The sequence below is a fragment of the Danio rerio genome, chromosome 16 (assembly GCF_049306965.1).
Source record: "Danio rerio strain Tuebingen ecotype United States chromosome 16, GRCz12tu, whole genome shotgun sequence".
NCBI classification, from domain to species: Eukaryota; Metazoa; Chordata; class Actinopteri; order Cypriniformes; family Danionidae; genus Danio; species Danio rerio.
In genome coordinates, this window is record NC_133191.1 from 37190684 (window position 1) to 37217500 (window position 26817).

The 26817-nt window shown below is 38.9% G+C and overlaps 3 protein-coding genes across 7 annotated transcripts in view; all 3 read left to right on the forward strand.

The window, feature by feature from the left end:
- Window positions 1-17786, forward strand: part of arid1aa (AT-rich interaction domain 1Aa) — a 36512-nt gene extending 18726 nt beyond the window's left edge. Inside the window, exons 3-20 of one of the 2 annotated variants that reach the window (XM_021466949.3) lie at window positions 2912-3547; window positions 5871-5981; window positions 8951-9158; window positions 9402-9491; window positions 9903-10073; window positions 10623-10947; window positions 11067-11209; window positions 11337-11440; window positions 11530-11739; window positions 11832-12036; window positions 12185-12317; window positions 12395-12558; window positions 12795-12936; window positions 13028-13150; window positions 13236-13332; window positions 13417-14254; window positions 14353-14483; window positions 14574-17786. In XM_021466949.3, the coding sequence (XP_021322624.2) occupies window positions 2912-3547; window positions 5871-5981; window positions 8951-9158; window positions 9402-9491; window positions 9903-10073; window positions 10623-10947; window positions 11067-11209; window positions 11337-11440; window positions 11530-11739; window positions 11832-12036; window positions 12185-12317; window positions 12395-12558; window positions 12795-12936; window positions 13028-13150; window positions 13236-13332; window positions 13417-14254; window positions 14353-14483; window positions 14574-16487 (5745 nt within the window). In that variant the 3' untranslated portion in view covers window positions 16488-17786. The remainder of the gene's footprint in view (window positions 1-2911; window positions 3548-5870; window positions 5982-8950; window positions 9159-9401; window positions 9492-9902; window positions 10074-10622; window positions 10948-11066; window positions 11210-11336; window positions 11441-11529; window positions 11740-11831; window positions 12037-12184; window positions 12318-12394; window positions 12559-12794; window positions 12937-13027; window positions 13151-13235; window positions 13333-13416; window positions 14255-14352; window positions 14484-14573) is intronic. The other variant, XM_021466950.3, reaches the window with a different exon arrangement.
- A 1101-nt stretch (window positions 17787-18887) lies between these two features.
- pigv (phosphatidylinositol glycan anchor biosynthesis, class V) lies at window positions 18888-21720 on the forward strand. Its single transcript, NM_001200060.1, is given in 3 exon segments — window positions 18888-19214; window positions 20019-21164; window positions 21252-21720. Coding segments are annotated over 3 exon segments (1572 nt in total). The 5' UTR covers window positions 18888-19091; the 3' UTR covers window positions 21555-21720.
- Window positions 21721-23336: 1616 nt separating this feature from the next.
- The window catches only part of zdhhc18a (zDHHC palmitoyltransferase 18a), a 21428-nt gene continuing 17947 nt past the window's right edge, over window positions 23337-26817 (forward strand). For 2 of the 4 annotated variants that reach the window (XR_011006578.2, XM_005158360.6), the window contains exons 1-5: window positions 23337-23417; window positions 23512-24233; window positions 25581-25741; window positions 25822-25971; window positions 26677-26814. Coding sequence is in view for 3 of the 4 variants with exons in the window: in XM_005158360.6 (XP_005158417.2) it covers window positions 23992-24233; window positions 25581-25741; window positions 25822-25971; window positions 26677-26814 (691 nt within the window). In the remaining variant the exon portion in view is untranslated. 4 annotated transcript variants of the gene reach the window in all.

A 26817-nucleotide genomic window follows, 5' to 3' on the forward strand; every position in this document is an offset into this window, starting at 1 on the left:
TTTAAAGGAAAATTATCATATAAATATAATCTGGTAAAAGCTGGTATCTCTGGGTATTTACTAGGGATGTAACGGTATCAGAATTTCACGGTACGGTAATACCTCGGTATGAATGTCACGGTACGGTATTTATTGAATCATTTACAGGAAAAAACAAAACTTATGAAAATACTCCAAAAAAGTGCCAAAAGTGTCAATGACATACAAATTAGCCATCTATCTGTAAGCTTTGAAACAGGAACTTCAATTTTAATAACAAAAAATTATTAAACCATGTAAAAAAATAAAGTTTCAATTTAGTATTGTTGAAAACTCATCACATTCAACATTTAATCACACTCAGCCCATCTACCCAGATGAGAGCTCTGCTAGTCGGACTTCTCATCAAGCATCTCCCGCTGGATCTAATCTCACTATATTTATTAAACGGGATATTTCATTTATCTTGTTGTCTTTATCTAACGACATATTCCCTGACTTTGGTCACTGGAATCTATTACTTGTTCTCAGGTAACGTGTTTTGGCTGAGCGCAAAGATAAGTTAATGATTAATGTAACCACGTACATTCTGTATATTGACTGATCGCCTTTATTTCCTATAATGTAAAAACTTATTGTATGTTATACTTTTAAAATGGCCATTATCGATTCTTAAAACTGATACTCAGCAAAAGAGAGGCTGTGTTTCGTATTTTCACTGAAATTGAAAGGAGGCAGTTGTTATCGGCTCCGTTTTGTTATAAATATCCACACTGTGAAGATGACGCTCATATATGCAGCACGACGCCTCAACATGTCTGCTGTCTGTTTAGTTGCTAATAATAAAATGAAAATAGGCAGTTCCTTAAATCATGTTTACATTTTATTGTTGAGAAAGTGAAACAACGAAGCCAGGGTGATGTGAATGAAGTTATAAAGTACACTGTTCCCTTTGAAGATTTACCCGTGTCCTCGGTATAATCTGCTTTTCCATATCAAACTGAGAAGAAGAGACTGCAGCCTTGATCAAACTTGCGAAGTCTGAACTTACACGGAGATAATGCAGGACTGAACTGTGCGTGTAAAGCAGGTCGCACACCAGAAGCGACGCTCGGCGGCGCGCCGCGCAGCGCCACGTATTTTAGAATTCTAATCATAGGTTTCTATCAGGATACACACACCGGCGCCGCAAGTCGGCGGCTGTCGGCGGCGCCCGGCGACGGCTCAGGACGCAGTTCATTTTTCAGCCGCGCCACAGAGCGCCATCTGATTAGTTTCATGTTAAATATCATTCGAATGTGCGCGTCTGGTGTGCGATACTTTAATCTGTCATGTACGCGCCGTGTCGCGGCGCCGAGCGGCGCTTCTGGTGTGCGAACTGCTTTTAGAGTTTTCCAGCTCTTTTCATCCCCGCTTCTAGCAGCACACTCCATTTCCGCATTACTGGATCTGTAGCAACAACAGACCGCAAGGGATGATGGTCAAGCATGGGCTGATGGCAATTGTAGTTTTCGTTACCTCCCGTTCGCTTCATTCACCTGAGCAAATTTTCTCAGAAGACCTATAGTTTTACAGAGTCATGCGACTTCGGTAATATCGAAAAAAATTAATATTGCGGTATGACGGTATTTACAATACCGTTACATCCCTAGTATTTACAATGTCCCCTACAACAGAAAAAAAAAACTCTCATTTGGGACTGAGGTTTCTGGGACAAGAGAGATATGACTTGGCCCAGGTTGACAGCAGTGGGTAACGTTGTGCATTGTCTTTCCCCCACTTGAGAAGACAAACCATGAGTGAGATAGAGATCTCATGTCTGCATCAATCTGAACAGTGTGCTGTGTTTCTGCAGTCCCCATGACTGATTATTAGTCCTATTCCCCAACTTGCAGGCACGTGCACACACAGTGCTCAACCTGTGCAGTGCACATGCCCTTTTTAGTCTTGGATAGAAAGTTCCCTTCCAAAATGGTCAAAAGTGCCCCCGCGACGCGAGATACCCTCCATCCCCGCTTTACAGTAAGTTACGCGCGCGACAACACAGCTGATAAGAACTCGCGCGACAACACCACTATTCACTACGTGCGCGACAACACAGCTGATAAGAACTCGCGCAACAACACCACTATTCACTACGCGCGCGACAACACAGCTGATAAGAACTCGCGCGACAACACCACTATTCAGTACGCGCACGGCGACAACACCCACTTTAGGGTTTTCCAGCTCTTTTTGATCCCCGCTTCTAGCAGCACACTCCATTTCCGCATTACTGGATCTGTAGCAACAGACCGCAAGGGATTATGGCCAAGCCTGGGCTGATGGGAATTGTAGTTTCTGGTAGCTCCCGTTCGCTTCATTCGCCTGAGCAAAATTTCTCAGAAGACCTATAGTTTTACCGAGTCATGCGACTACGGTAATATCGGAAAAAAATAATATTGCGGTATGACGGTATTTACAATACCGTTACATCCCTAGTGTTGAGAAATCCCCAACTTCTCCTGTAAGCAACGCAGCTGAACACAATTCAGTTCGGCAAAGCTTTACATTACCCATTCGAAGTGAATGAGAAGAATTGACACTGACGCCCAGTCTGAATTGAGCGTTATAGTTTGATTTGCGGCATTTTACATGTTTTTTCTGCTCTTCAATAATGCCACTAAAATCAACATGCTTCTCATGTCTTAGTTCCATTTCTGTTTAGTTTGATTAGGACCTTAATCTGATTAAATTAATCAAAAATGGCTGTGTACATGGTAGACTTTTAATCAGAGTATTGTCTTAATCTTATTAAAATCAGATTATTGGTGTCAATGTAAACATACTTAATGACTGGATGGTTGTTTTGTCTTCCCTTACATGAGATAAATCAGTGAAGGAAATGCCTTGAGTGTAATGATCTTTAGTGCCATCCTTCTGGTTTGTGCAGATGCCATCATATGGACAGCAGGGACCAGGGGGTTACATGCAGCAGGGGCAGCAGTCCTATTACGGCCAGCATGGTCCGAGTCCTCACCCGGGCCAGCAGCAGTCGCCATACCCTCAGCCTTCCCCTGGGCAAGCAGGGGGACAGGGACCTTACTCGCAGCAACCTCATGCAACCCAGTCATCAGGGCCGCACGGACAGACAGGCACTCCTTACCAACAACCCCACATGTCCCAGCAGCCTCAGGGGCAGATGACTGGTCCCTCACCGGGCCCTTCCCAGTCCCCATACTCGCAGTCGTCGGCAGCAGCATCAGCAGTACCCCAGTCTAGCCAGTCTCCTTATTCACAACAACAGGTGCCTCAGTCCCAGCCCTCACAGCAGGCGAGCTCTCAGGCTCCTCCTGCTTCCCAAACGCAGCCCAGTTACCCGCCCGGCCAGGGGCCACAACAGCAGCAACAGCCATCGGCCTCCCAGCAGCCACCGCAGACGCCCACACCTGCTTCTCAAACGCCTGCGGGACACGCACAGATGCCACAGGGACAGCCCACGTCCTACTCCCAGAATCCCCCACAACAACAACAACCACAGCAGCAGCAGCAGCAATCGCCGTATCAGCGCTTTCCTCCTCCTCCTCAGGTAACTTGAGCTTTCTGCTATTACATGTAAGTGCTGAATGAAAATGAAAGTGAGAGTTACTGTCTACTGTCAGTGTTTTGCTATCAAGTGAGGTTAAGTGTATGTTAACATGAATTAAAGGGTTAATTCAACCAGAAGTGAAAGTTTACTCAGGTTTTTTTTGGGTGGTTCTAGACCGTTTCAAAGTTTCTGCACAGAAAAGATATTTTAAAGAATGCTAGAAGCTTGTGGTAATTGACATTCATAGTAGGACAATACTATGAAAGTCAATCGTTAGCCTGTCTCAAGCATTCTTCAAAATATATTATTCTGTGCAACAGAAACTTAAAGGTTTGGAACAAGTCAGTAAATAGTGACAATTTTCATTTTTGGTTGAAGTATCTGTTTACAGGGTGTCCGTAGGGTCTTTAAGCCTTGATATCTTACATTTCAAATCTCAAATCAAAATTTTAGGCCTTAAAGTCTTAAATCCACTAAAAGAATGTCCTGTCAATCTTAAATGATTTTAAATGGGTCTTAATTATGTCCATTTAAATGTATTTATATTTAGTTTATTATTATTATTATTATTAAAGCTAATAACTTTAGACTGCATATTTTTATTGTGGTAAAATTGATCTCAAATTAATCCTTTGGTCATGCCAAGAACATTAATGCCTGTCCCCCATATTGATTTTGTTCAGAAATACTTTTGCAAACTCCTTGAAATATCACCAAAGTTGTTAAATTCGTGTCAAAAGACAAAACGTTTTTTGTTTACGGCACCGACAAATGTTTTCATTCTGCCTCTGGACTACTTTACTCATTCTGGCTTTGAACTGCTTGGCCCCTTAATTGTTGCTTGCAGCTATATTATTGTATATTAATAGTTTTTTAAGCTTTTTTTTTTGTTAAAAGAAAGTCTTTATTGTAAAAATAAATTTTTTATTTAAAAAGAAATAACTTTTTTTTTTTTTTTTAAAGGGGCAAGTAAAAAACTTTGTTTGGCCGCTAGAAAAAATCCCTAGTGTTTATCCCTGTTTAAGTCTGAAATTACATTCTTGATGGACTATAAATTGCCCTAAATTGACTTGAAACCCTGCTTAAAGGGTTTCTTGAATTAATGTTGATCTCTAACGCTTTCAGCATTGGTTACGGTTGGTTAATATCAGTTTTTTCATTTACTACCTTTTTGATTTGTGAAAGATATTGATACAACTTTCGGCAAGGATTGCATTAAATGTATTTCAGTATTTCACATTATCACAAAATTCTCAACCGCTGTTCTGCATATATGACACGAATGACCATATATTCATCAAAGAATCTTAAGAATATGTTGCTGCGCTGGCGCTGATGCGCTCTCAAATCCTGGCTTGTAGAGCTTTCCTGATCCCATCCCTTTTTTTTGATAAAATATTATGAATGAACATGAGTAAATGATGAACAACATCAAATATGCTGTAACAACAGGTAATCATTGCTTAATGTGTTACGTTATTTAACTGTAAGGCTGAACAATAATTGAAAAAATGTCATATAGAAACTATTTTTTTCAGATGGCAGATGAAAACAATTCAATATTTTCAAATGCTTGGGGTGATTTTGTAGTGGAAGTGGGCCTACATCTTTAAAATACAATGAAAAAATTACGTACATGGATAAATACCATCAAACTAATTGAAAATAAACAGGGCTTTTAGTTTTTTGGGGGGTCAGTCTAACAGTATTCATATAAATTTAAATACAAGTAATATTTGTTAAATCTACAAATCTTATAGTTTGTTGTGCCTTTAATATCACTTGGAATATTTTTACAATATCAGTAAAATTTTACAATGAATCCACAAGTGTCATGCATTCCAACTGTGATGGTGGGTTAATGAAGTATTGCAGATTTACATGCCATGTACAGTTCTACATTTTTATATAATGTTAAGTTTCTTTCACATAACATGTCAAATATAAAGCATGAATTTTCTCCACTGGATGGTGTTTTTTCATCCTATTTACCTTGTCTTTTTTGTGACATATGCAAATGTAAAGGTGGGATGTTAACAGCATGTTTAATATTCACTTGTGTGTTTAAACTAAATTGGCTGTCTGTTTTTGCATTTATTTGAAATCTGGATTGCATTTCATTTCACGCTGCCACCACACTCGCAGACTTTGGATGGTAATAAAAGCAGTATTGTAACTGACTATTTTAAAATACAAAAACAGACTTTGTATCGCTAACAGCTTCACAGACTTTATGTCTGTAAGTAAGCAAAAGCAGCCATGCGTGCATTCACATCCCTAAATCCCTGTATCGTCTGACCTGGGCCGACTTTTTCCCCCACAGGAGATTTCCCAGGAGTCTTTTAGCTCCCAGTCCAGTGCTCCCCCCTCCGGTCCGCCTCTGGCATCCAAAAGCAGCACAGAGGACATGCAGGGCAGACCCTCCAGTCTACCAGTGAGTCTGACACTTTCATTTCGCACAAGCTGTTGACTGCGTCCAAGCGCATTTAAAGATGCATTGTGAATCTGACAGATTCACAAATGCGCAATCAAGTTGTTTCAAAGCGTCCTATTTTGTGTTGACTTTTAGCTCCAGGCAATTAGTTTGAAGATGTGAGCGTAATTCAGCCTCAGCTGCTCGTCTTTCTCAGGAGTGATTATGTCGCACCTTTGGGGTTTTTGCTAAATGAAGAACTTCATGTGGTCTGTCACCGAAATATACGCCGTTTGTTCTTTTGCTACCTTTTTTTGTGCTCTTCCTGTAAGTTGTGCGTCTCCGTCTCTGAGATTTAATTGCAATTGAGTGTGTTGTGACCTGTGAGACTGTCTGAAAAGGACACATGGAGAGACGCCCAGCTGCGCTGACTCAGCACACGTGCAGCCCACTGCTGTAGCCATGGCAACCTCAGGGACGCTGTGATCTCACTTTTTTTTCCCCTCCCAGATGAGATAAATAAGGCCAGCAGCCTCTGGCTGTGTGATTCTGTGTGTACAAGAGCTCTTGAGCGAGTGTGTGTTTGTGTGTGTGCTAGACAGAAAAAAAAAGTGTGCCAGAGTTCATTGTTGCAGAGTGGAAGAAGCTGTCATTGGAAGATTTATTCTAAAGAAGAGAAGTTTTGTGGTGCAATTATATGGACTGTGGTGCTGCTGTGGAGTTTTTTTTTTCTTAGTATTTTTTGTTGTAATTAATATTTTGCTATTGTTTAGTTTTTGTTATGCTGCCATTTTAAAATTTCTTTACGAGAGAATAGGTTCATGGGCTAACATTTAGTTGGAAAATTTGACCAAAAAAGCTGTTTTTGGTTTTAGTATGAAATGGTTTTGAAAGGCTTAAAACGTTGACTGTAACGGTGATCTTAAATGAACAATTCTCTGATGGCGTTGACTGTTCGGCTAGGCTGAAAATACTGATTTCTTGCTTTTAATCTGACATTGTTTACATGGACACCAATAATTCAATTCTAATACGATTAAGACAATACTCTGATTAAGAGTCTACCATGTAAACAGCGATTATTGATTAATTTAATCCGATTAAGGTCATAATTGAACTAAAAAGAAATGGAATTAAGACGTGGAGTTTGCTGATTTTAGTCGCATTATTGAAGTGCAGTACAGACATGCAAACACCACAATCAAACTGTTACTGTCATGTAGGACTTTTCGCCACATTTTGCCACAGAATAGTCTATACCAGTGTTTCTCAACCATGTTTCTGGAGGACCACCAACACTATGTTTTGATGTTTCCTTTCTCTGTTACACCCATTACAGGTCTTTCAGTCTCTGCTAATGAGCTGATGGTCTGAATCAGGTGTGTTTGGTTAAGGAGACATGGAGAATGTGCAGGAACGTGGTTGAGGAACACTGGTTTATACACGCACGGCTGTTTAACACTATTTTTTGCACCTACCAAGTCATTGAAGGACCACAGACACATATGTTGCAAAATGCAAAGGTTTTTTTTTCCCCATATGGCATGCGATATCAAATTAATTTAAAACTACACTCTTCCAGCAGTTTATACTCTTATCTAATATCTCGTTTGTCACAGGGGACATGAGTGAAATGTTTTTGAATGAAAGTGAAAGTGCCAAACTGCAAGTCGACAAATTAAAAATGAAACGCCCAAAAGTGGATATCGAGGTGACGCAATGACGTCATTGTTAATCGACGTTTATGTTAATCAAACTAACGTAAAATGGGATCATGAAAGGAACATTCAAAAAGCAACTCATGTAAAACACCTTAATTATATTATTGCCTTGTGACCATGTAAACGTAGATGTCCATGTGAATGTAGTCATTGATTGTTAATTCTAAATAACTATTTAGTCTTAGCTTCACTTAACATTTGTAATCAAAAATGGCCAGACATGTTACTTCTAATATCGCTAATTTGTGTGTGTTACTTTCATGCTCTTTTATACAGCATGACATCACTAGCTATGTCAGTCAAAGCAGATACAGATCTTTCTTTACTACTAGATGCAGCATTGAATAAACAAGACATGATGCTGATCAATATAGAATGCTTGCTGAAATGTCTCAACTTAAAAAGTCTAATTTCTACACAGCTTGTTTTTTACTTTCCTTAAAACAAAATTGGAGCATTAGTCGGAAAGCTTTGTGGTCATAAATTTGGTTTTAGTTTTAATATTAGATTTGATTAAAATATATTAAATGTTAATAGACTATTAATGACTTTAAATGTAAATATTTACAATACAACCACACATTAATATGTTTGATAAGCCTATACTATACATTTTTTTGCTTTCATGCTATTATTTGCACACACAGGGGATGTATGGCCATGGTTAATGTATTACCACATTATATGGCTTTTTCATCCCACATTGCCTGCATAAACCTACCATTCTATTCATCGCCTGTCATTTACCACAATGCATTTTGCATTCTTAAACTTTGAAAGTAATATGCAAGTAAAAAAAATCCATTGCTTGTTTTTTATTTACTAAATGAAAGCATCAGCTGAGGTTTTTTTTTTTTTTTTCCTTTTGCGACTTTGTTTTCTTCAGGGATCAAACATTTTTTATTTAAAGTACATTCTCATTTGCGGTGAATTTTTATAAACACATTTTATTGTTGCTCTGTAATTCACACAGATTTTGAATGCATGGTATTGAGTGTGAATGATTCACTTTTGTCTGTTTATTTTATTTTTTAAATAATACTATTTTGAAATGGCAGAGCTTAAACATTCTGTGAAACAGCAGATTTGCAAACTCAGTCAGATTTGCTTCCGTCCAATCAATCTTATTTTATCCCTCTCAGTTTTCTCTTTTAGATCTCGATATTGAAGAGCTGTTGCTGCTTCCGTTACGTTGTGATTTTATTTCTTTTAAATAATATATTTAGTTTAATATGTATTTACTTGGTCTTGATGGCACTTTTTGCTTAGGATCTATCCGGTTCTATCGATGATCTACCTACTGGTACAGAGGGCGCTTTGAGCCCTGGAGTCAGCACATCTGGAGTATCCAGCAGTCAGGGGGAACAGAGCAATCCAGCACAGTCGCCCTTCTCCCCCCACACCTCTCCCCCTGTGGGCTCACCTGCCAGCGCCTCTGCTTCTCGTTCCGGGCCATTGTCCCCTACCACAATGCCAGGTAGAGCTTGTGCAAATTAAACATTAAATCTCCTAATATTTAAACTAATTTAAGTCATCTTCATTATGACTACACTGTTAAGTGGTATTAATTATTTATGAAGCACCAGTGAAGCTTGTGGTTTGATTTTTATATTTATTAATGGGAGATGGGGGTTTTAAACATATATTATAAAAACATTATGTGCTTCTTTTTCAAATCAATTTATTTGAGTCATAATGTTGTCCATTTTCTTATTTGTAGGAAACCAGATGCCTCCCCGTCCTTCAAGTGGACAGTCTGATGGGATCATCCACCCTTCGATGAATCAACCTGGCATGGGCCCAGACAGAGGTAACGCATTCTATATAACCACCATTCTAGTTTGCAGTATTGCATATTAATGTAAGTGCATAAAAACCTACTTGAATTCTTAAGTGGTCAGCAAAACGATAGTGGGATGTTGCCTTAAATGATTTGATTGGATAACTGAAATAAGCAGTGTACTAGTCTTAATCACAACATGACAGCGATTGTTATTGCATGTGGCGGCTGCTGCTCCGAGGCACAGCACATTTATTATGGAGCAACAGTGATTTCCTCACTTACAGGACCTTTAATTTTTAATATCAATATACTACACTAGTTTCCCATTCTATTGAACACTTGGGATGAAAACAGCACCTCATTTTTAAAGCTACCTTTTAAAAAAGGTTTTTTTTTGTAATGTAGAGCATCAATGCATAATCATGTTGTCTTGCACAGGATACATGCAGAGAAACCCTCAGATGGCACCCTATGGGTCTCCACAATCTAGCTCTGCTCTTTCTCCTCGTCAGTCATCTGGAGGTCAAGTGCATCCTGGAATGGTCCCTTATCAGCAGAACAACTCTATGGCAAACTACGGGCCTCAAGGCGGTCAATATGGTCCACAAGGTAATTCTTAATTATGACTATGTATTGGTGCAAAACATTTGAAAATTGAAGAGTCCCATTTTTTTTGGAGATTTGAAGAGTGGTCGTACAGAAATTGGACTTTTATTGTAGTATTCTGCTGTCTTTCTCTTCTTGCTGTCCCTCCAAATCCTTTTCACTCTCCCTCTTTTTCTCACTGTGCGACCAGTAGATCACAGTGTGGTTATTTTTAGCGTCTATGAAAAAAAGGGAGTTGACGTAGCATGGCTCACGTCAGTTGAGCAGCTACAGTGACTGTGGGTTACAGCAGCTCTGCATGCTGCTAAAACACTCAAGGACCTGGAAGTCTCTTTAATGAGCCATTCACATTCCATACACTTCATCAGTGCTAACTGTTCAGTTTACACCAAAACTATTAATAATGCGGATTTTTGCCAAAAAAATGCAGTCCTATATTAACTATGATTATTTTAGCATTATGTAGGCTCGATTTGCACTTTTTGACTCATGCATACTTTTTAAATATCGTTTTGGTGGCCTTGACACCCTTTATACAATATTTCTCTTCAGGTTATCCCAGGCAGCCAGGTTACAGTGGCATGCCTAATGCTAATTACCAAGGCCCTGGCATTGGCGGATCCATGAACCCCATGTCTGGACAAGGAGGAGGACCGATGTTTGCTGGCATGCCTTCTGCACGGATGCCTCATGGCCAGATGGGTGCACGACCCTATGGTCCCAACATGGGTCCTAACATGAGTCCCAATATGGGTCCTAATATGGGAAACATGCCCCCTCAAGTGGCAAGTGGGATGTGTCCACCCCCAGGTCTGAACAGAAAGCCACAGGATGCTGGAGCAATGCAGCACGGTCCAACCAACTCGATACACAACAGGTACAGAAGAGCTTAAATTCAACATATGATTGAGTATTGATCTAAAATGGATGATTTGTTAGATGTGTCTTGTTTTTCTGAGTGCAAGCTAAATTTAATTGATGTGTTTTGCCTCACAGGCTACCAGGTTACCCCAATATGTCTCCTGGTCCTGGTATGATGGGTTCAGGATATGGCCCCTCTATGAACAACATGCCTGGGATGATGAACACGCAGGGTTCTCCCTACCCTATGGGTGCTAACATGACTAACAACACTAGCGGTAAGGCTGTCAAAATAATGTATTTCTTAATGCTACAGAGCCTAGATGAAATTAAAGTATTTAATCTGTAAAGTCAAAATTATTTAAACTCCAAATCATGGTTATCTATTTATTTTTTTCTTCATAGGCATGTCTCCTGGTCCAGATTTTGGTATGGATGGGAAACTTAACCAAGCCCAGAAAATGAATAACAAAGTTGAGGGGACACCGAAGACAGAATCAAAATCCAAGGTTTGCTCAACATTTACATGAAAGTGACTTGTCTTTACTAAAGTCGCACTTCGCATTTACTTCCTTCGATTTAACCTTGTTCTATCTAGAAGTCAAGTTCCTCCACAACAACCAGTGAGAAGATCACTCGCTTGTACGAGCTTGGCCCAGAGCCGGAAAGAAAGATGTGGGTAGATCGTTACTTGGCTTTCATAGAGGAAAAAGCCATGGGCATGACTAACCTGCCAGCTGTGGGACGTAAACCCCTTGATCTCTTCCGCCTCTACATGTCTGTCAAGGAGATTGGAGGTCTTACACAGGTATATTCAAGCTGGAAACAAGTGTTGAAAGTTTCAGCTCATTTTCCTTGAAGGGCATTTGCTTATGTCCTTTGGCATGCTTGTAATTGCAGGTTAATAAGAACAAAAAATGGAGAGAGCTAGCCACCAATCTGAATGTGGGGACCTCCAGCAGTGCTGCCAGCTCCCTGAAAAAGCAGTACATCCAATGTCTGTATGCTTTTGAATGTAAGATTGAGCGTGGAGAAGACCCACCACCAGACATTATGTCTGGAGATAACAAAAAGAACCAGCCGAAAATTCAGCCTCCCTCCCCAGGTGAGTACTGGTGTTTTAAATTTGGCTACTATATACTAAAGCAAGTATAGGTGATTCTTAAAGTCAGAGCGTTAAACATTAACCAATTAAAATGCTAAAAATTGCATAAAAACATTAAATGCTTTATTTATTTATTTGCATTGCACAGCTGGATCTGGCTCTCTTCAGGGCCCCCAGACGCCACAATCCACCAGCAGTTCTATGGCGGAAAGTGGAGACTTGAAGCCCCCTACTCCGGCCTCTACGCCACACAGCCAGATGCCCCCAATTCCAAGTGGCAGGTGAGATTTGCTCGTTTATCTTGTGCATTTGCTTGTTATTTCTCTGTGAACTGCTCCTTACCTGCCCTGTTTCTTAGGAGCAGTGTGAACTTACAAGATCCATTTGCTGATAGTGACTTCTCTCGGAGAAACACTATGACACCCAACTCTGGCTACCAGTCAGGCATGAGTACTCCGGAGATGCCTGGTCGCATGGGACCCTATGAACCTAATAAAGACCACTTTAGTGGCATGCGTAAAGGTTTGTATGGTCATTCACTACTATAACAACAATTGTGTAATACACTCTGTATTTCAGTTTATATTAGGGCTGGGTAATAAGACAAAACTATTATATATATAAGCAATTTAAACAAAGTATGGTGGTGTTGATTTCAAGACTGTTACCAGATGATAATCAAATTTAATTTTCATTAGCAATTGTAGTTCATAGTAAGCTGTTTGGTGAAATGAACTGTGCTTTTTGTTTGGTCCTAGTTGGAGAACAGTTCATGCCTAGTGGACAGGGTCAAAACAGCAGTCTTGGTGATCAGTATAACAGAGGACCGCCAGGCCCAATGGGAAACATGCCTATGGGGCAGCGGCACCAGTATCCATATGGCACCAACTATGAGAGAAGGTATACTGAATGTTTGCTTAAGACATAAACTCACTTTTTTTGTTTTGTGGTATTATGGAAATTATGCAATGAACTGTGCTGTTTTGAGTAGACCAGAATCAGGGATGGGCCCAGATGGCAGCATAGGGCCTGGAGTGCCACAGCCAAATATGATGCCTTCCAATGCTGAATCTGGGATGTACTCACCAAACCGTTACCCTCCACAGCAACAGCGGTCAGTCCACTAATTGTTTGATTTTAATGAAGATTTTATGCCTGCCTCTACATCTGATTTCATTTGCATTTGGTGCTCTGTGCAGACATGATTCCTATAGTAGTCAGTATCCAGGACAGAGTGCACCACCTGCTGGCTCCTATCCGAATCAGCAGCCTGGAATGTTCCCGCAACAACAATCGGTAGGGAAACAGTTATAAGGATGATTTGATGGTTTATTATTTGCATTGGTTAATCTTTTTTTTTTTTTTTTTTTTTTAATTCAGAACTACAAAAGGCCAGGTGATGGCAGCTATCCTCCAGCTAAACGGCATCATGATGGGGAGATGTTTGGTGGGCCATACAATGCTCAGCAGCCACAGCCACCAACGCAGGCTCCCCCTAGTGGACCCACAAGTGCTCAGCAGGAAATGTATAATCAGTATAACAGTTCTTACCCTGGTTCAGAGCGTCGCCCTCCAGGTGCTCAGAATCAGTTTCCTTTCCCTTTTGGAAGAGATCGGATGCAACCAGGGACTGGCCCAAACTCCCAGGGTTCTATGCCTCCTCAAATGATGGGCAGTCAAATGCAGTCTGCTCCTGATGGTCCTCAAGGTGGTATGTGGCAGGGCCGAGGTGATATGGGCTACTCCAATTACCCCAATCGTCAGGGGCCTCCTGCTGGTCCTGGCCAGGGCCCTGGTTACCATACAATGAACAGATCTGAAGACATGATGTCATCTGAACCACGTATGAATCATGATGGGCAGTGGCCTGGGCCACGTCAACCCCCCTTTGGGCCTGGTGGGGCAGGCCCACCAATTAGCAGACCCTTGCAATCTAACTACCAGTCTCCCCAAACCATGCAAAACCACATTCCACAGGTGTCAAGCCCCACACCCATGCCTCGCCCCATGGAAAGCAGGACTTCTCCCAGCAAATCACCTTACATGCCCAGCAATATCAAAATGCAGAAGGCGGGGCCTCCAGTCCCTGCATCTCACATAGTACCTCCCTCAGTGCAGCCTCCAATGATGAGAAGAGACCTATCCTTCCCCCCAGGTTCTATAGAGGCAACACCACCAGTTCTCAAATCTCGCAGGCGTCTTACCATGAAAGAAATTGGTAAGAGTTAATTATATACACTACTAAAATGTAATTCACTTCAACAAATAACTTAGAACTGTGAGTTATACATTGGTAACTGTATACTCCTTTTATAGGCACTCCAGAAGCATGGAGAGTTATGATGTCTCTTAAATCTGGACTGTTGGCGGAGAGTACATGGGCTTTAGACACCATCAATATCTTATTATATGATGACAACAGTATTTCAAATTTCAACCTCATGCAGGTAAGTCGTTTTGGGAAAATGACACACATCTATTTTTTGCCAATACTCTAGTTTTCATCCTAAATGATATACTGGTGTTTTCTTTTGAAGCTCCCTGGTTTCCTGGAACTGATTGTTGAGTATTTCCGCCGTTGCCTCATTGAAATCTTTGGCATTCTGAGGGAATATGAAGTTGGAGATCCAGGACAAAGAGCTCTGTTGGATCCCAATGTCCTTAAAGAAGAAAACACTGTGGAGGATGAGGCATTTATGGAGGGCATGGAGGAAGATGGAGAAACTGAAGAGGAAGAGGAAGGGGAAGAAGTGCAGAGGTCAAAACATCAAGAACAACATGCAGCACAAGTACCTCTCCAAATAAAACAGGAAGAAAAGCCAATGACTCTTGAAGAATCTGTGAAGAAAGAAGACAGTCAAGGCATTGAAGGAGAGTCATCTGCAGAAACCAAGGCTTCAGAGCCACCGTGTCTTGAGTTGGCTGTGACTCAAGAGAAGCCCAAACAGGCTAGCAAGTTTGATAAGCTTCCCTTGAAGATAGTGCGAAAGAAGGACCCGTTTGTAGTAGACTGCTCAAATAAGCTTGGCCGGTTGCAGGAATTTGACAGTGGACTCCTGCACTGGAGTATTGGTGGAGGTGATACAACAGAACACATCCAGACCCACTTTGAAAGCAAGATAGAGCTGTTATGCCAACGAACTTGTTTACCTGCTCAGGGCTCAGACAGGAAGAAAGGAGCTCAGAAGGAAAGCCAGGCCCCTTCATTGCCTTTATCTAGTGAAGAGCATCGGAAAGAAGTGGACCGGCAGCCTTCTCCTGAGTCATCCACTGAGAAAGTGCCCGACGAAATTTCCGATCCGAGGGACAACAGACCTGCTGACTGCTTAGATGCTGCTTCTGAGGGCACTTCACACATAGAGAAAGATCAAGAGAAACAAGAATTGGAGTTGACAACTCCAGAAAGCATCAGGCCAGCAGCTCCAAGCCCATTATTACAGGGTCGACGCTCCGTTTTAGAAGATGAGCCACACAGCAAGGATGAAGCTCCTCTTGTTACACTCTCAGAGTGGCAGGATTCTCTCGCCCGTCGCTGCATCTGTGTCTCCAACATCGTCCGCAGCCTCTCGTTTGTCCCGGGCAATGACACAGAGATGTCTAAGCATCCAGGGCTGTTGCTACTGCTGGGCCGCCTGTTACTTCTCCATCATCGGCATCCAGAGCGAAAGCAGGCGCCCCTAACCTATGAGAAAGAAGAGGAGGTGGATGAGAGTCTTGGTAGCAAGAAAGATGAGTGGTGGTGGGACTGTCTGGAGCTTTTGCGGGAAAATTGCTTGGTCACACTTTCCAACATCTCAGGCCAGCTTGACTTCTCTGTCTACACTGAGAGCATCTGCCTGCCCTTGCTGGATGGATTGCTCCATTGGGCCGTTTGTCCTTCAGCAGAAGCTCAAGACCCCTTCCCCAGTCTCGGGCTTAACGGAGCCTTGTCCCCCCAGAGACTTGTCCTGGAGACCCTCTGTAAGCTCAGTGTTCAGGACAACAATGTGGACCTCATTCTTGCTACGGCACCTTTTAGTAGATTAGAGAAGCTTTTTGGGAACCTTGTTCGTCTAGTTGGAGAGCGAAAGGTGCCTGTTTGCCGGGAGATGGCGGTGGTGCTGCTGGCTAATCTTGCACAGGGTGATAGCATGGCAGCCCGTGCCATTGCGGTACAGAAGGCCAGTGTAGGGAATCTGTTGGGCTTCTTGGAGGACAGCTTAGCGGCTACACAGTTCCAGCAGAGCCAAGGTTCCTTACTTCACATGCAGGGGTCACACTTTGAGCCAACTAGTGTGGACATGATGCGGCGAGCTGCTCGGGCACTGCTCGCCCTCGCTAAGGTGGAGGAGAACCACTCTGAGTTTACGCTCTATGAATCACGGCTACTGGACCTTTCTGTCTCCCCCCTCATGAACTCAATGGTGTCCCATGTCATCTGTGATGTACTCTTTTTGATAGGCCAGTCATGACAGCTGTGCGGAGCTGTGGCTCCAGCTTCTCTGGTTTTCATACTTCCTCTTTGCCTGTCCTCCCCATTGGCGAGTGGGGATTGAAAGCAGAGAAAATTGACTGTTTCTTGTTTTGTTTTTTTGTTTGTTTTTTTTTTTATTTATGCAAGCCGTTTCATATTACACCCACTGGTCCCCCTTTTCCTCCGTGTCTCACTTTGGGAAGGTTGTCTCGAATTTGCTGTGGATCATGAACCAGAGCCTCAACACACTGACACAAACTGTAACACTGATGCCAACAAGATGACATGGACGGACCCCAACTTTTGTGTCCTTGTCTGAGGGGAAAGTACTTTTTTATAATAAAATAAATAAATGAATAAAATAAATAGCTTGAAAAAACAAACTATTTACCAAAGTTGCTGTCTTGTTTACAGTGAGTTTTGGGGTTAATCGTTCCTTCGTCCTCCCTAAGAGGGTGCAAATAATACACAGCTCTTGTTCACATTGACAGGTGGACTCTACATTGTTTGGTGGTTGTATTTTGATGCTACACGGTCAACCTTTCTGGATGCGTGTACAGCAGAAATGAGTTGTCATTTTCTGTACAGTACTCCACAACTGTAAACGTACTGCAAACGCACTGCGCTGTTCCACATGGGGAAAATGTTGGCTCAGCCGGTTCTGTTTTTAAATCGTTTTTAAAACATTAGTTTGCTGGTTAAGGAGAATCCACGCCCCACCCCCACCCCAAGTATCAAGGACGTACAACACCCTGACCTCTTCTCTTTAACCCTTGATTGTATGAATTGACCCCTATAAGGAAATCGCCTCCTAGGACTGGTTTTCAACTTAAGATGCAGCCGAGGCTGTACTGTATATAAGATGTTGTACATTTACACTTCTTTTTCCTCTCTTTCTCTCCCTCTGTCTTTCACACACTCTCTTCCTCCTTACCCCTTTTTATCTACAAAGAATGAGAGCGGACACTTAAGTTGGGATAATTAATTGCATCAAAGCCCCTAGGTATATAAAACCGAATCATCTTTTGGCCATCACGGTTCCTCCATAGTGCAGCAGACAACTGAAATATTTTAATTTCATCTCCTGGTACAACAAAATAACTCTAGATGAAGAAACGCAGTCGAGATATTTTTTTCTCCAGTGATATGAATTCTGCATATTTGTATTTCAGACTATGTAGCTTAATGTAAATTCCTTGTTTTTTCCCCTTTTTGGCTCAATGAATATCATTTATTCACTATGAAATCTTTATACTATATGTTCCACGTGGTAAGAATAAATGTACATTAAATCTTGGTAAGATGTTTGTGATTATTTTCATCTAGATACATGTTTTAAAATAGCAGCAGGACTCTGCCAAAAATTCTGGGCTTGGAAGTGGAAGGTTAAATATGTACAGCTTTGGAAAAAATATGAAGAGACTATTTAATTCTCAATCTCTGGATTTACTAGGCATGGCTTTGTTTTTTTGTTTAATTATTTTTATTGAAGATTTTTTACAAATTTACATTAATAAGAAAATATCCATCATTCATGTCATTTAAATCCTGAAAAAGTATAATAAAAATAATATGCATGGGTTTGTATGTAAATAATTAAATGTCTGGAAAAATTTTCAAGTAAAAACATTTTTTCATACAGATCTATAATAGCTTATTGTTTTAAGTTATGATTTGAAATTTATATTAATAACTCAATTTGACTTTTTAAAAAAATCTTCAAATGCCATCCTAAGTGTTAAAATTTTTATTAATCAAAAAATATTTTATATGATTTATTTATTTTAAACAGAAAAATCATACACAAAACAATTCTTTAAACAAAAAACATTTCAACATGGTCGAAATGAAGCGGGATGAAATACAAGCTTTTTTTTCTACTCCCCATAATCACACACATAATTTGTTTATTAATTCAACTTATTATTTTTTTTTACTTATCTCTTTTTACATGAGACATATGAGCTTTACAAAAAACATATTTGATCATTTTGCCACCCATGACATATGTTTGATTCCATATGTGCATTTACGTTTTATAACAGACACAAAAAATACATTGTATTGCAAACAGTTCTCATTTTGTTGTTTTTGATCACTTCTACTAATCATATTCGTTTAATTGTATATATTTATACTTTTTAAATTGATTATTATCCTGACATTATTTAAAAATAAACACTTCGAAACTGATTTTTTTAAGTTGTCTCGTTTTTTTCCAAAAGCTGTATATACATTAGCATTACTTTAATAAAATAAAATAAAATGAAAAAGAATTGTTTATCTAGGTGTTCAGATATGTCTGAATGGAGGTCAATAAGCCGTTTAAAGCTTGGGGACTTTTATTTTGGTACTACTAAAATTGCATACCGGAAGTACATGTAGCCTGTCGTTAGTTCTATCGTTCGTGACTGTGTTAATGCAATGAATTGTAAAAACGTGAATATAATAATTCCTTGAATTGTTATTCACCTGCGGACCCGATGTTTTTATGGTGGATAGAAACTCCAAGGAAGAACGCAAATTTCAGCTTTGGTTAATGTCAATGATGCCTCTACCATCCTACACGCTAATCCATTTAGAATAATACAGCGTTCAGCAAATGTGCTGTTGTCATTGTCCTCAATTAAAGTTGTCAAGTATGACTCTATTTAACAAAAATGAAGACATACAGACTGTTCTACGCTGTGCAACGTTTACACGACTCATTTCGCTATTCCTACAGGTAAGCAACTGACAGAAACTCAATAATGAATTTCTTGTTTGTATTTTTGGAGGAAATGCCGAAAATACAACCCGTTAACTTCTACGATTAAAAAAAAAAATACATAAAGATGGTTAAATTGTATTACTTAAACCCCTCTGAACAAAGGTAGCATTTTCTGCTTATAACCCTAACAGGAATAAATAGATGAAGCCACCCTCTGAAGACTTTGAGAACAGTCTTTAGCAAACTCCAACCCCAATTAAACACACATGAACCAGCTAATCAAGCTCTTTCTAGGTATACTAGAAACTTCCAGGCAGGTGTGTTGAGGGAAGTTGGAGTTAAACTATGCAGGACACCGGTCCTCCTGGACCGAGTTTGGACACCCCTGGTCTTAAGCAGTACACAAACTGTTCTTATTTACTGTAATGATCAGATTACTTCATTGTGTATATATATATATATATATATATATATATATATATATATATATATATATATATATATATATATATATATATATATATACATACACCATTTGTTGTACAATTACAGGTTAACTATATATAGCCCATAGTCCACACCTTAACCTTTTTTAAAGCTGTTTTGGAATAAAAATGATTGGGAAAAGACTAAACAAACTTGAATTGAATTTAATTGAATTAAATTTACATTAGGACAAAAGGTCAACCAAGTGGTTACAAATGTTGAGCTCCACAAAATCACTACTGGCTCAATTTTCCTAACGTAAGTAATAGAGTGACACCTAGAAGAATGACCTATGACAAAATAACTACTGTTTGTTTTGTTTGTGTCTTGAAGGCTGTCCTGAATGTAGTGATTCCTGACCATGTGGCCGATGCCTTCAGTCCTCCTCGTTCGGAAGCCCCTCTCCTGCTCGACCCTCTCATTGAAGCATTATTTGGTGGCCTTAGTCACTGGGATGCAGAGCATTTCCTCTTCATCGCAGAGCGTGGTTACATATATGAACACAACTTTGCTTTCTTTCCTCTGTTTCCTTTCGTCCTACGATTACTGGCATCCACATTGCTATGGCCATTGTGTGGATTTCTCACAATGCGTGGCCGGTTAATCATAACTGTGGTTATAGGGAATAGTTTCCTCTTTGTCTTAAGTGCAGTGGCTCTATATAGTCTGAGTCGAATAGTGCTTCAAGAAAGAAAGCTTGCATTTGTTGCAGTCATGATGTACTGTTTGACACCAGCTAATGTGTTTATGCTAGCAGGCTACTCGGAGACACTCTTTGCAACTCTTACTTTTGCAGGCCTCTGGATGCTTGAGAGAAGATACACAGTTGGAGCTTGCCTCCTGTTTGGCTTTGCTACTGGCGCTCGAGCCAATGGGCTTGTGAATGTTGGGTTTTTGCTGTATCTCACGCTTCAGCGGTGTTTAGCTCGTGCTCGTGCTTTTAATAAAGTAGCTGAGGTCGTTCAATATCACAATTATGTTCGGGAACTTATTCGATTTGCCTTCACAGGAGCAGTTTACGCAGCCCTTGTTGCTCTTCCGTTTGGTCTCTTTCAGTTTTATGGCTTTCAAACATTTTGCCATCCAACTTCAAACCAAATTCCTCCTGCGCTGGTTAATTTAGCTCAACACAAAGGATATCGTGTGGCTGACGCAGCATCTCCAAAACCAAAATGGTGCCATTGGCAGATTCCACTTTTATATTCGTATATACAGGATGTTTATTGGGATGTGGGTTTCCTTCGATACTTCCAGTGGAAGCAGATACCCAACTTTATTTTGGCATTGCCTGTTGCAACTCTGGGATTTAAAGCCTTGTTTATATACATTACAGATAACCCAGTGTTTTGTATGTATTTGGGGTTGGGAGAGAAAGGAAATAGCAAGAAGATTTATGGGTTTTGTAACCCAAGAGTCTTTGTTTATATTGTGCACAATACCGTCTTGCTTCTGTTTGGGATATTCTGCATGCACGTGCAGGTAAGACTCATACAGTTGGATGTTGTTATTATTATGGGATTTGTAATGTATGCTTAATAAGCATGCCTGTAATGTGTCTCCTTTTAGGTTTTGACTCGGTTTCTTGCTTCCTCTTCACCTGTGTTATACTGGGTCTCTGGCCACCTGCTTTTTAAATATGAACCTCTGCTGAAAGATGAAAAGCTCTTCCGATCAGACCAAACTCAACAGAAGAAGAATCACAAACCTGGCTTGAGATGTTTTGCAGGGATGTGGAGAAATAATCCGGTCTTTTACCTATTGATGCACTGGAAGACTTGCTCTATTTATACGCGCTGCATCTTGGGCTATTTCATATCCTATTGGTTTTTAGGTCTGGCTCTGCATTGTAACTTTCTTCCCTGGACATAATAATGTGAAAATGATTTCAGTCTTCATATTATTCCTGAGGCCTTTTAAATAATATGCTGCTCGAGCAGTTTGTTTGCAATTAATGTATTTTTTTGTACTTCTTGGGAAGCTTAAATATATTTTTATATTTATTTAATATTGAATAAATGTCCTTATTGGATGATTTACAAATTGCATTTCTTCTATTCTGTTTAATCTAACAAATCATTGATTAAGCTAAATTATATGTGTTTTGTGCGATGTGAAGTTCCCTTTGACAGTGTGGTCTTTGGTTTTTATGGTTTGGTCTGTCCTAAGATCACTAAAGTTTTTGAAAAGGCTCACTTTTAGATAGTTTACACATGGTCACATCGCCATACTATGGAGCCAGATCAGTCTCAAAAATAATACATTTACTAGATGAAATTCCTACATGCACAGCACAATTCACATTTACAAAATCCAATTTGTACATCGGTAAACACAATTCCTGAATTCACAAGTAAAAGTCGTACATATTTTCACCATTTGAATTGGATTTGTGTATTTATGAATTGTTTTGAATTTACAAGTTGGATTTGTGTGTTTTTGAATTGTGTTTTGACTTTATGAATTTAACTGTATCTTTGAATCATGTTTGAAATCTATGAAATGGATTTGCATATTTATGAATCGTGTTTTGAACTTATGAATTAGATTTGTGCATTTTTGAATCATGTTTTTAATCCACAAATTGGATTTGCATACTTATGAATCGTGTTTTGAACTTGCAAATTGGATTTGTGCAATTTTGAATCGTGTTTTGAACTTACGAATTGGATTTGTGCAATTTTGAATCGTGTTTTAAACTTATGAATTGGATTTGTGCATTTTTGAATCATGTTTTTAATCCACAAATTGGATTTGCATATTTATGAATCGTGCTTTAAACTTACCAATTGGATTTGTGTGTTTTTAAATCGTGTTTTAACTTTATGAATTTAACTTTGTGTATTTTTGAACCGTGTTTTGAACTTGCGAATTGGATGTTATGAATTATGTTTTTAATTTACAATTTAAATTTGCATATTTTTATAGTTTTTTATATTAAAAAATTTGATTAGTATATTTTTGAATCTTTTTTTAATTGATGAATTGGATTTGTGTATTTATAAACCGTGTTTTGAACCTACAAATTGGATTTTGTAAATGTGAATTGTGTTGTAGATGTACGATTTTTATTTTGTGAATGTATTATTTTTGAGACTGATCTGGCTTCATACATACCTCTGAGACATTGTGTTGTATCTCCATCTAGTGGGTACAAAATGTCATTAGCAATGCTGGCTAATAACGCAAAAATAACATTACTTTCCTTAACGTAACTAAGTAACATTTAGTTCATCAAAATAGTGACACTTTTAAAAGCCTATTTCCCAAACACTCATTGTTTGTTACAGTTCCAGTGTCATTTAATGAAATGTATATACTATAATGGGATTTATTTTTTAACATTTTCAATAAAAGTAATACCTAAGTTACTTAGCCTTTGTCTTTTGGGCTTATTTTCAATTTGTAGTTTTAGCAAATAAACACTTAGGTTAGTTTTTAAAGTAACGTTTTAATACCAGCTTTATAAAAGTGTATTTTAAACTGGAAATATTTAAGTGAAAACTAGTTGAAGTTAGTTCAATTGAACTGGTTTTATTGAATTTAGTTTGAGCCTAGCAAGTTAATTAAACAGACTAATTAAAACATCAGAATGGATATGCATGTATCACTTGCAGCAGGATCAGTTAAAAAGGCGGAGCTCAGCGTGTCGGAAGTGAACGCGCATCATCACTCTTCGAGTCATTGGTCGCTTTCTTCAGGTAATAATCATCAGCTAGGGAAGTGAACGCTGAGGTAAATGTTGCTCTTCATTGGTAGATGTACGCTCGCTTTCTTTAGCATTTGCAGCTTTGAAAACAACACTAACCTAACAATCCTTAACCCACAGATTAAACTCGGACGGGGAGCAGCGCGAGGAGCCGAGTGTCGTTCAGATGACGGTTGAGCAGCGCGTGAGGAGTAATGTCCTCCGCTGAGATAGTTGACAGCTAACGTTAGTCAACAAGCTAACACGATTAGCTTAGCCTAGAAGCTCCTAATTTATCGAAATCCACAACATGGCATGACAGTATAACAATTATACGTTAATATGTTACCAATAAGGGTTATTTAGCTGCATACTTTTCCACAGAGCAACATATTATTTGTTTACGTCCGTTCTAATTAGCTTAACGTAGTTCTAGCTTTGTTTACATATTCATTTTTACCACCCAAGTGATTTATTGGTGTTACAGAAGCTTCACGGCTGATAACTAACGTTAATGAGTGTCGTGGTAGCTTCCCCTTTTGACTGGGCTTGGCTTGTAACAAGTTAACTAAACTCATTCTTGAGGTTTCGACTGTACTCCGCTGTAACCTTAGTTAAAAAATGAAAAACTGTGAGTATCAACAAATAGACCCTCGAGCTTTAAGAACACCCAGCAGCCGGACCTCCAGCACCCTGCCCTGCGGGAGAAAGGGCTCCCAGCGCCTGAGGAGGAAATGGGAGGTTTTCCCTGGGAAAAATCGCTTCTACTGTGACGGACGTATTATGTTGGCCAGGCAATGCGGAGTCCTCCCGCTGACCATCGGCCTTATTTTCATCACCAGTGTCTTATTCTTCACATTTGAGTGAGTTGTGTATGCTCTTACACACAGACGAACTACTAGACAATACTAATACTAACGTTACTTTGGACAAAAGAGACATCTCCACCAGCTGGTGTTGCTCTTCTTGACATCATGCTTCAGCAGTCTGAAACTCTACCACATGACCGTTATCAGTAACATTATCACAATAAAGCTTAATATTTTACTCATGTGATTATTTGTAAAGACTTAAATCATTCTGAATCGCCCTTCCACAATTTCAATCCTAAATTTAAGCAGAAAGTATTAAAGTTATAATATGATCACATTAAATGTTGCATTCACTGCTGAAAATGTATATCTACTGTAATATTTTTGTCTTGACTTCTTATATAAATGTCTACACGTACTTAAATCAAGTTTACTTTACTTGAGATGCACATTTCACACATAATGTCTTGTTTTCTGGGAAGTTTCTAAAAGGGAATTGAGAGTGCGCTATTAAAGAACTTCTTAAAACATTTAGTGCATCAAACATTCATATTTTCCATCAAAATAAATTAAAACATTTGCTATTTCGACTAATTGTCATTTACTGCAACATAAAAATGCTCTAAATGACAAAACATTTTATCTGAAAGTTTGAAGAAATTAAATATTTTCAAACATAACTAGTCAAACCAGTACACCCAGAGAAATGGAGAACTAATAAATCGTTATGGGATTAGATCTATTTATTCACTTTAATTTTCAAGCTTTAAATCATGGCTAATATCAGACACTTACACCACTGGTCAAATATTTGGGGTGAGGTTTTTTTTCTCTGTTATTTTTAAGAAAATTGTTCTGTTCTTTAAGGCGGCATTTATTAAATGCAAAAGAAATTGTTAAATATTTAATGGCATTTCAAATAACTACTTTCTTATTGTATGTAGTTTCAAATGAAATAATTACTCCAGTCATTATTGATTTTATTACTATTACGGTTAATAACAATAATAATAAATATTATTGCTGAAGATTGCTGAAGGATCATGTGACTCTGAAGAATGGAACACTGAAGGTGAAAGTTCATCATTAAAGTCACTGGAATAAATTATTAAATTAAATAATAAACTACTTTTTAGCATTTATTTTATAGTGCAATAACATTTCACAATTTGTACTGTATTTCTGATTAAATGAATACAGCTTTGGTTAGCATCAGAAGCCCATTTTTAAAAACATTTAAAAATCCTTCTGACCCCTTGACCGGTAGTGTATGTTAAGAATAGATTAACGTATTGTGTTTCGTTTTTTCAAAAATAATTTCTGAGATTTTCCTTTAATCTTACTTTTATAAAACCCAAGGAACTGTTCTGACTTGTCTTTGCGTTTCCTTCCTGACAGCTGCCCTTTTCTGGTGGATCACCTCACTGTCTTCATTCCAGTTATTGGCGGAGTGTTATTTATATTCGTCATCATTAGTCTTCTTCAAACCAGTTTTACAGACCCAGGGATTTTACCCAGGGCTTTGCCAGATGAGGCTGCAGACATTGAGAAACAGATTGGTAAGACTTTAATTGTACTTTTATTTTCTTATATATGTTTTACTTCTTATTCGATATTAAATTTGTGGGTTTCATTCAAGATAATTCTGGATCTTCGACATACCGTCCACCTCCCCGCACTAAAGAGATTCTCATAAATGATCAGGTGGTTAAGCTTAAATACTGTTTCACATGCAAGATGTTCCGTCCACCCCGGACGTCCCACTGCAGCCTCTGTGACAACTGTGTCGGTAAGGAACAATCTCAGTGTCATACTTATGTCATTCTGAACTATAAATGAAAATATAGTTGTTGTTGTTTTCCGTGCATTTATAATTAAGCTTCAACCAGAGCATTAAAGACAATTATTTATTTCACATGCTTTAGTGAAATTTTTTGTTAATATGTTTACTTATTTTTTGCAAAGACAATTAAATATTAAAGTAAAATGAAAAATTAAAGATGGGATGTTTTATGATGATAAACAATTCAGTTAATTCACAAATAAGTTATTGAATTTTTAAAATAATGAAATTAATAAAAAAATTATTAATCTCCTTTTTTTGTAACTTCTAATTTTATAAATAATTTTAAACTTCTAACTAATTTTATAAATCATTTTTGATATCTGGAATTATATAATACAATAATATGCACAAGTCATATGGAAATTTGTTTGATCATATTTTTTACTGTGCTTCTGCTTTTTTGGAGCTTTAAAATCTCAACTAATTATTTATTGTAATGCCAAAGAAGGAACTTATACATATTTGAAAGCATAAACAATGTTTGTTTTGGGTGAAATATTTCTATAAAGCTTTTGAAGTATTACAGTGTTTTGATAAGTAATGTGCAATAGTTAATTACAGTAACACAGATCACTTCCTCAAAGTAATTTCTTGAGAATTTATTAAAGTGTCCCCCCCTCTCTCTCTCTCTCTCTCTCTTCCTACTAGAGCGCTTCGATCATCACTGTCCTTGGGTGGGAAACTGTGTGGGGAAGCGCAACTATCGCTTTTTTTATGCCTTCATAGTGTCGCTGTCATTTCTGACTTCCTTTATCTTTGGCTGTGTGATCACTCACCTCACTTTGCGTA